At 46.1% G+C, this 9263-nt stretch overlaps 1 protein-coding gene across 2 annotated transcripts; it reads right to left on the bottom strand.

The window, feature by feature from the left end:
* Positions 1-553: 553 nt before the first annotated feature.
* On the bottom strand, positions 554-2392 carry LOC109767846 (protein G1-like1). 2 transcript variants are annotated; one of them, XM_020326571.3, is made up of 2 exons: positions 2241-2392; positions 554-1743 (listed from the first exon to the last, which is right to left on the bottom strand). In XM_020326571.3, exon 2 carries the CDS (start codon positions 1712-1714, stop codon positions 908-910), a length of 807 nt encoding a protein of 268 aa, XP_020182160.1. In that variant the 5' UTR covers positions 1715-1743; positions 2241-2392; the 3' UTR covers positions 554-907. The 2 variants fall into 2 exon arrangements, with proteins under 2 accessions (XP_020182160.1, XP_040250733.1); XM_040394799.3 differs by having other exon boundaries at positions 554-1784; positions 2241-2376.
* Positions 2393-9263: the final 6871 nt, after the last annotated feature.

Genomic DNA, 9263 nt, shown 5'->3' with positions numbered 1-9263 from the left:
TATTAGTAACTCTCATATTACCATCCAATTAGACTCAAATAATCTTAATAAAAGTAGGGTCTACAATGAAATACCAAACCCCTGTCAGATACCAAACATCTAACATGCATTAAGATATGGTGTTAAGAGAAGATGCATCGGAAATGGTCTTAGGCCCCACTTGTAATGAAGAAATGTGCAAAGACTTCAATGGTAGCTGTGTGGATTTTCTATGCAAATCCATGCAAGATTTATCATATAAATTCGATATCCTTTTGATCACCAACGTGCAAACCAATTGGAAGCACGCAACCGACATCATATCATATGAATCAAGATTTTTCTTGCCCACAGATAGAGAAATATACAGTGAAAGCATACGAGAAATCAAGGCAAAATAAAAGAAAGATGAAACATACAGATGACGCAAAATTCTGCAGAAAATGTCATGACAATGCTAGTCATAAGAACAAGTTAAAATCCTAGGAACACATCAGTAAGATCTGTTCAACGACAGGAAGAACGCAACAAATTAAATGCATGGAGCCATGAATCAATCGATCAGCAGTGCACATTCTAGCAGTGGAAATCCCCTTGACATTTCAATCGAGGCTTGGATTAATTATATCTGCATACACAAATCAACCAAGCATGCACGAACGCTGCTAGAAAGTAGAAACCCTACAGTAGCAAGGAGGAGGAGCACCACTAGCTCCCAGCAGGAAATGTAGCCAAAAGGGTGAATAGTGTTGGTAAGAAGAACAATAGTACGTTCATCGATCGATCTCGATGACACTCATCCTTCCATCGTTCCAATGATCGATCAAGATTACGGCTAGATATATAGACCTCCGAATTAACTTACTTAAGCCCTACCTTGCGATTGCTTTTGCTAGGATCGCATCCATGGATGCGGCCGGAAAGCTCGCTAGTTGAACACGGAGAGCGGCAGCATGCACCCCGCCGCGTGCGCCTCCGCCGCTGCCGCCATCGCCATGGCCATCTCGTCGCCGGTGCCGCCGCTGTGGCCATTGCTGTGGCCGTTGCTGTTGCCGCTGGAGCTGCTCGGGACGGCGGCGTCCGCCTCGTGGCCGCCTGGCATCAGGAAATGGGCGTGCATGTAGTGCTGCGGGTGCGGGATGAAGTAGTGCCCCTGCGCTGGCACGGCCCGCGCGACGAGGACCTCCGGGGCTCTCTCTGGGGGCGGCGCTGCTACATGCGTGGAGGCGGGTGGGGGTGGGGACGGCGCGGCCTTGGCCGCCTTCTGGGACGACGACGGCGGCGGGCGCTTCCGGCGCTTCTTCTCGTAGGCGATGCCACGTGCCTTGGCCTGGGAGTCGCGCACCTCGCGGAGGTAGAGGCGGACGGCGCGCGCGCCGAACGGGTTGGCCTCGGGCCGCCCGCCGTGCTCCTCGAAGGCGGCGCGCAGGCGGCCGACGAGCGCGTCGAGGCTGCCCCAGGCCTGGCGGAGTGGGCACGGGCACGGCGCCGGCGGGGAAGGGTGGCCGAAGAAGGGGCAGCCCGCGGCGTGCACCTTGGTCTTGCCGAACTGGTCGAGGTAGCGGAGGAACTCGAGGACATGGGCGCCGCTGCACCGCGAGAGCTCCAGTGGCGGGCGGTGGTTGCGAAGGTACTGCCCGAACGTGTGCCAGTCCCGGCGCTTCTGCGACTCGTACCGGCTCGGCCGCGCCGCCGCCTCCGCCGCCCCCGGGCTGTCCACCGGCGCTCCCTGCATGTCCGTCCTCTCCTGCTTTGACTTCAGATCTGCATGCGAGACGGCCGCCCGTTAGTACACACGGAGCTGCCTGAAACCAAAAGCATCTTAATTATCACTCAGCAGCCAGCCAGTGAGCTAGCTGCCCATCAGTTCGCGGCATGGTTCTTCAGCTCAGCTGATGGTGAGCCGACGAATCAAGCTAAGCATCGGCGAGAGTCTGTAGCTGTACATGCTATCTCTCTCGAGGGTGCACGAAAATCTGACACTAGGGTTTCCTAAAGGGGGAATCGAAGTGGATCGGCAGCAGCTGGTCCTGAGCTAGCTTGGAGTACGGTGCAGGCCCGGACCAGAGCGTGGCATCCAAGACGGCCTGAATCTGCTGAGCTCGGCCGCTGCAGCACAGCAGCATCAGCTAAGAAACTGACACACGCGCGCGCGCGCACGCGCTGGACCGCGGTCACCTCAGCCGCACAACCAGCAGCTAGCCGCTGGCCGCCGGAGGGCCCGGAGCTACAGTACGAGGAAGATCGACCACACATCTCACCTGGCAAGCACGCGGTCGACGGCGCCGTCCGGACGACGGAGCAGCTCGGGTAGAAGGAGAGATCGATCGACGCCGAGCCGAGGGAGCGAGCGGGCGATTGGGTGTGGTGGCGAGGGGAGGAGGAGGAGAGGGAGGAGGGACAGTGGGGTGGGCGGGGGTGTGTGTATATAGGTGGGTAGATAGCCGCGGCACGGGCGCGCGGAGGGGGGAGGGGAGCCGTGGGAAAGCTGCTGTGGGGGTGAGGGGACGGAATTGAGCTGGGGGGAGCTAGCTAGCTACTGTAGCTAGCTTTGTTGATGATGCGGGCGGGTGAGAGTGAGTGGGGAGACGGAGACCGACCTGACCGGTGGCGGTGAGTGACCCCAATCATTTAAGCCCATGGCAGGTGCAACAGTGTTCCTGATGTATCTACGTACGTACGTATGCACCCACCCGCCCGCCCGTGTTTGTATTTCTGCATGCGATTTATGAATTTATGTACGTCCATTCTCCGAAAGTTCTTCTCGTGTGCATGTGAACTATATGTTCAAACCATTTTTTTGTAATCCTGTATATATATATACGAGAGTCATCTCATTAGCGAATTTATCTCAACATGCAAATACAAGCATGTCACCAGACCATATACAATTATATATAAAAAAAGGATAAGACGACCTCAACATCCAATCATGTATAGAAATAAACACACCACAGCCACGCTTGAATTATTCTACTTATATTTAATAAATATTTTTACAAATATGCATAAGCAAATACTTCTTTCGTCACAAAATAAGTGTCACTCACTTGGTCCAAAGCCCAAAGTAAGTGTCGCTGACTTGGTACAGCTTTGTACAAGTTAGCGACACTTATTTTTGGACAGAGGGAGTATAATAGAGTTAATTCTATTTTTCACCCCATGATTCACCCTAGTGGCAAAATATACCCAATTTTGAGAAATCTACAATTTATATCCCCATTTTCACCTTTGTGCCAAATTTTATCCATAAGCGAAATTTTCCCCAATTGAGTTTTGACTAGGCATGTCATGTAGATGGTTTTTATTTGTCTAAAAAGATGTATATGATTTTTATTCTGTGTTAGGTCCCGTTTGGTTTTTCTACATGCGAAAACCAGTTCAGCGACGCACCATACCCTGGTCCGTGCCACACCCGGGTCGAACCGCACGCACCTCGCCGCATCCTCATCCTCGTACAGCGCCGCACCGCATCACCCTCTTCGCTCGATCACCCCCTCCCGAATCCCTAGTTCCCAAATCACCCGAACTCGCGAGCCACCGTTTGCCTGAATCATCGCTGCCACGAGCCAGCCTCACCATCGTCACCATCACTTCTTCCACCATGTCTACCTCTAACTCGATCCAATCAGGTCAGCGCAACCGCTCATTTGTGGTGCCATTGATTCCTTTGTCCTGAATGTGGCAAAATGGTCAAATTCTACCTCTCCACCACTGAGGAGCATGACTGTTGGGTGCTTTACAAGTGCAAGAAGCGCGGTGTAAGTTCTAATCTGGTCCATGTCAATGATGTATGTTTGATTTCTGCTAGCTGCAAAGTTCTGATTTTTTTTTCTTTGTGCTTCATAGGTAACTTTTGATTTCTAGCGTTCTGAGCTAGAGTCTGTGCAGCATCTAGTTAATACACAGATCCATCTTGGTGATGTTGTTGCTGATGTAATTGGTGCAACAAAGTTAAAAATGGAAGAAGTTGAGCTGGCAAGAGGGTGAGGAATGTAGGTAGCAACAGAGGCATTGCAGGCAGAGGGAATCGATGTAGAGTCAATTTTTGCAGTAGCTATAGTTAGTGCAATGCAGCTGTCATGACCAAGCAACGAGTAGCTATGTTGTTAGGACTAGGGAGAGAAGTGTTGTTTGTGCTGAAGCTAGTGTTTGCAAGTGTGATGGTGCCGTGTGTGGTCTGTTTGTTCTTAGTTCTGAAGAAATGAAGTGTTAGTTTGTAAGTAGCAAGGTTGTAAGGGATGATCATTGGTACTTTTTCCTATGGTTGTAATATGATCAATGAATGGAAATTTGCACTAGTTTGACACTATCGCTGGCACAATTCTGTTTTGAATTTGTATTCGCAAATGTGAAGGCCAATTAATGCATAAGCACATGTTACTAAATTTGCACATGAAAGTGGGCGCCAATGTGGACATGCCAAAATGGTATTTCCAAGTACAGTCAAGTTAGCTTGTGCTTGCAAGTACCCATTGACAAACAAAGATAGCATACGGGCTTGTAGTTTCAGACAACGTGTTTTCGGAGAAGTTCAAAGATAGCAGGGCATAATGGCATAGATTGTTCATATAGATAGCAAATTGGCACTTTCAAGCTAACATAGCACTAAAATAGATAACATGGATCATAACAAATTTGTCACTTACTAAAACTGAAACTTAAGATACTCTTACTTAAACTTAACATTACACTAAAATACATTGTACATACATTGACAAACATATACACTTACTGAAGTTGACTTGAAAACACTGATTTTTCAAGTGGTAGAACTTGAATCTTCATGAGCTACTACAGTGCACTAGTGAGACGCGTCGAGCAGCGGTACCCATGACGGCGGTATCCCGGTGCGTCCAACTCCATTGGCATGGTGGTGCTGCCTGGCTGTGGTGGTACGACGACCATGCCCAGCTCCGCTACCAATGGTGCCACCACCTCCACCTCCTCCTACACCTTGTCGTTGTTATCCAGGGCAATGATCAGCGGCCTTCCATAGCCTGGCCTGCAGGGCCACATTCTGCACCGCTTCCTAGTGGCGTGAGCAGTGCCCTACCCACGGAGCAAGCTATCATGGGTTGCGAAGGCTGCCTCCTTGATTGCTAGAGTAGCACATTCATTGGAAAGACACCTTTTAGTTCATCTCCTTCATCATTTCATTGGCCACAACGGCGTCGACAGTGTTACCAAGCGTCTGCATACTGGTGAACTTTGTGGCGATCTCCATATTGTCGACAAACTTACCGTAGTCGCTGCGTGGGCTCGCGAGGATCATGGCCACCCTTCCCAGACCGACGGGGAATGGGTTGGATATGCTTGATGGACCAGCCTTGGTGGTATTCTGTGTTGAGGAAGACAAAGATAGAGTGTTGGTGTTTTCCTATGATGGGGAAGAGGAAGAGAGAGTGGTGGTGCAGTGGTTAGCTAGGAAGATAGGACTTGAGTTAAAGATAGATGGAGTGCTGAAGCGGTGAAGAGTTAAAGAGAGAAGTAATGCAATGGTAGTTGGGGTTAAATTGGCGCCCAATTTCAAAGATTAGAGCTAACTCAAATTTGAATAACTAATGTGTTGGTTAAATATTGATGTGATTCAAATTTGGTCTGTAACAGTACAGTCCAAATTTGGATATATAGAGTTTGAGAAGAAAACAGTTTTATACATGTAGTTTTAGACAATGGCACTAATTTATTTTTGCTCTGCATTGCATTTCAATATGGTGACTATTAGTTAGTTTCTTCCAGTATTTCAACTAATTAATGGATGTAATTTTATGTCAGTAAATGGAACTTTTTTGTGTAATTGTTTCATGGCCTTTAGAATTCTCTACTTTCAGAACAGTTTAGGCTAGGAACTGAACTATAACTGTGACCTCTGGGACAACAACAATTCATAGTTTTGGACAATGCACATGTATAGCTAGGATGATAATGGAAACTATAGGTTCACATACACATCACAATAGACAATGCATCACATCAACTAAAGGAACTACAGGTTCACATACACATTTCTGGCAGTTCAAACTAGTTCCACAAAAACTTGAAGTTCACATACACCATACATAGTAAATGGTAGCACCACACACAATCTATTAAACTCAGCAATCATGAACTCTAGCTTCTTGTTTTCTTCCTTGATCTTGTCCCTCGCTTTCTCTATCTTTGATCTAGGCATCTGGTGCATGGTTGCGGCTGAATTGTCAGCCATATTCTTTTTCTCCAGCTCTGCCTTGAGGCCACTCACAACCAGTTGTGCAATGCCTAACTCGGAGATTGCCCGCTCCTTTCCATCCACCATTTTTGCAAAGGCCATGTTCAAAAACCTGAGATCATTCTCCATCTTTGTATTCTCTCCAAGTATCCTACAATTTTCTTTAGCATTTAGACCATTTCCTCCGAGCCTCTCTCTATTCTACTCATCATACGTGCTACATAGCTTCAGCTAGGATCCTCTTGAAAGTGTTTGGGCACTCGGGATTAACCCACTCCAGAAAGTTGCACTTAAATTTTTCCTATGGAAGTTACAAAATATGAAAAGCAAATGTCTTGGTTTCATGCAAAATCTACACTGAAGCAATTGAACCGTGCACTGAATATTGCTCTGAAACCAACATATGTTACAACACTACACTGAATATCTTTGATACTATACTACTTTGAAACCAATTTCTATGAAAATTTACAACAATGTAGAGTGCACTGAATAGATCTCAACCTACACTACAACACTGAATATATCTGAACCTAAACTGAATTTCTGAAACTAAACACTGAATACACACTGAATATGTGTGAAACTAAACACAAAACCTACACTACACAATGAATATGTTTGCAACTTAACACTGAGTATGTACACATAGAATAATGCTGCAAATTCAATATGTCTGCAACTTAACAATGAATGTGTCTCCAACTAAGCATTCAATATGGCTACACTAAACAACTAATATGGCTACATAGACTATGTCTGAATATCCCTGGATATGACAGAATAGTCTGTTAAATTGGTCAATCACCACTAACCTTTTCCGCGCAAGCCAAGAACCTCCTACCACTATCCAGTGAATCAATGGCAACAAGCTTTCCATAGACCAGCTAGTCTTGCCTCACCTCTTCTCACTGCATGACATTCTTGAGTAGGTAATGTGGTCACAAAAAGGAAAAACCAAGTCAATATTTAGCCATAATAACCCACAAGTGTATGGGATCGTTTGTAGCCTTCTTCGATAAATAAGAGTGTCGAACCCAACGAGGAGATAAAGGTAGAACAAATATTCCCTCAAGTTCTATCGACCACCGATACAACTCTATGCACACTTGACGTCTGCTTTACCTAAAACAAGTATGAAACTATTTTGCAAGAATAAAACTACGAGTACTTTGCGAGAATAAAACTACGAATAAATTGCAAGATAACAAGAGTGGATAGCTTTTGTCAACAAGAAAGTCATTTGTCGCTAGGTGATCGATAACTAAACCGGTGATCATTGTTTCAATTTTATATGAGGGAGAGGCATGAGCTAACATACTTTCTCTACTTGGATCATATGCCCTTATGATTGGAAGTCTAGCAAGCATCCGCAACTAATAAAGATCATTAAGGTCATGAAACCCAACCATAGCATTAAGTATCAAGTCCTCTTTATCCCATATGCAATGACCCCCAAACTCGGGTATGTGTATTCTGTCACTCACGCCACCCACCATAAGCGAACCATTAACGTATTGCAACACCCTATAGCGTGGTTCCCTCCGTTTGCACGACACGGAGGGCACCGTTGGACAGCACCAAAATAAAATATACAGCTCAAACCAATCATGATCATCTATCAACCCATAGGACAAAACGAATCTACTCAAACATCATTGGATAACCATAGATCATTGGGAAATAATATATGGAGTTGACCACCATGTCTAAGTAGAGATTACAGCAGGGAGAAGGGTGTTACACCGCTGCATAGAGGGGGAGAAAGTTGATGCTAATGGTAGCCAGATTGTTGATGTAGATCGCCGTCACGATCCTTGCCCCGGCGGCGCTCCGGCACCATCAGGAGAGAAGGGAGAGAGACCCCTCCTTCTTCTTCTTCCTTGGCATCCCCCTAGATGGGAGGAGAGTTCCCCCTCTGGTCCATGGCCTCCATGGCAGCGGAGGGGCGGGAGCCCCTCCGAGATTGGATCTATCCCTCTGTTCTCTTCTGTTTCGCGTTCCTCAGATCTGACCCTTCACCGTTTCTTAAATTCCCGGAGATCCGTAACTCCGGTTGCGCTGAAAGTTTTACACGATTTTTTCCATAAACTATCTTTCTTGCGCCCGAAGAAGGGCCCCAACCGACTTACGAGGAGGGCATAAGACACCTGGGAGCGCCAGGGGGTGCCTGGCTCGCCTTGGTGGGTTGTGGTTGCTATGGGCCCCCATTTGCATTCATTCCAAGTCCCAAAAATCACATATATTCTAAAAAAATCTCCGTAAATTTTTATCGCGTTTGGACTTCGTTTGATATGGATTTTCTGCGAGACAGAAAACATGCAACATATACAAGAACTGGCACTGGGCACTGGATCAATATGTTAGTCCAAATAAATCATATAAAATGTTGCCAAAAGTGTATAAAAGTTGTATAATATTGGCATGAAAAAATCAAAAATTATAGAAACGACGGAGACGTATCAAGCCACAACAGGACAATCGACAATAGAAAATCATAAACTGAATTGCAGGTATGTCACTTACCACATGATTCCTGGCCCTTAGAGTAAGATAATACCTGAGTGGCACATTGCAATCACTAATATTGTGACTCATTTTATTGCAGTTGCCACACTGAACTTGGATTTTTCTGCGCTCTCCCAATTGCAGGAAATTTCTCATTAGCCCTTTCCTTCTACTTTGTTCGGTCTCGTGTTTGCTGGTGATAAAGAGGAGGATGATATCCAGCACGCCTGCATTAACCCATTCCGGCTTATGTAGAATAGGGAAAATCATGTGTGCATAATTGATACGTTTCATGACCCATAAGTATAGTGGATCGCAACAGTTTTTGAGGGTAGTATGTCAACTCAAATTTATTGATTTGACACAAGGGGAGCCAAAGATTATTTATAAGCCTTAGCAGTTAAGTTGTCAATTGAACCACACCTAACAAATAACTTTCTTGCAACAACTTATTAGCAGCACAGTAATATGACACTAGTGATACCAGAGTAACAGTACCAACAATAGTAATAAGTTTGCAAAGGAGTAGCAATGTGTTGTAGTATTAGTTGTAATGGAAACCATA

This window comes from Aegilops tauschii, chromosome 7 (genome assembly GCF_002575655.3).
Source record: "Aegilops tauschii subsp. strangulata cultivar AL8/78 chromosome 7, Aet v6.0, whole genome shotgun sequence".
NCBI lineage: Eukaryota > Viridiplantae > Streptophyta > Magnoliopsida > Poales > Poaceae > Aegilops > Aegilops tauschii.
Note: the sequence above shows the minus strand (reverse complement) of the source record. Positions and strands in the feature narration are given on the sequence as shown.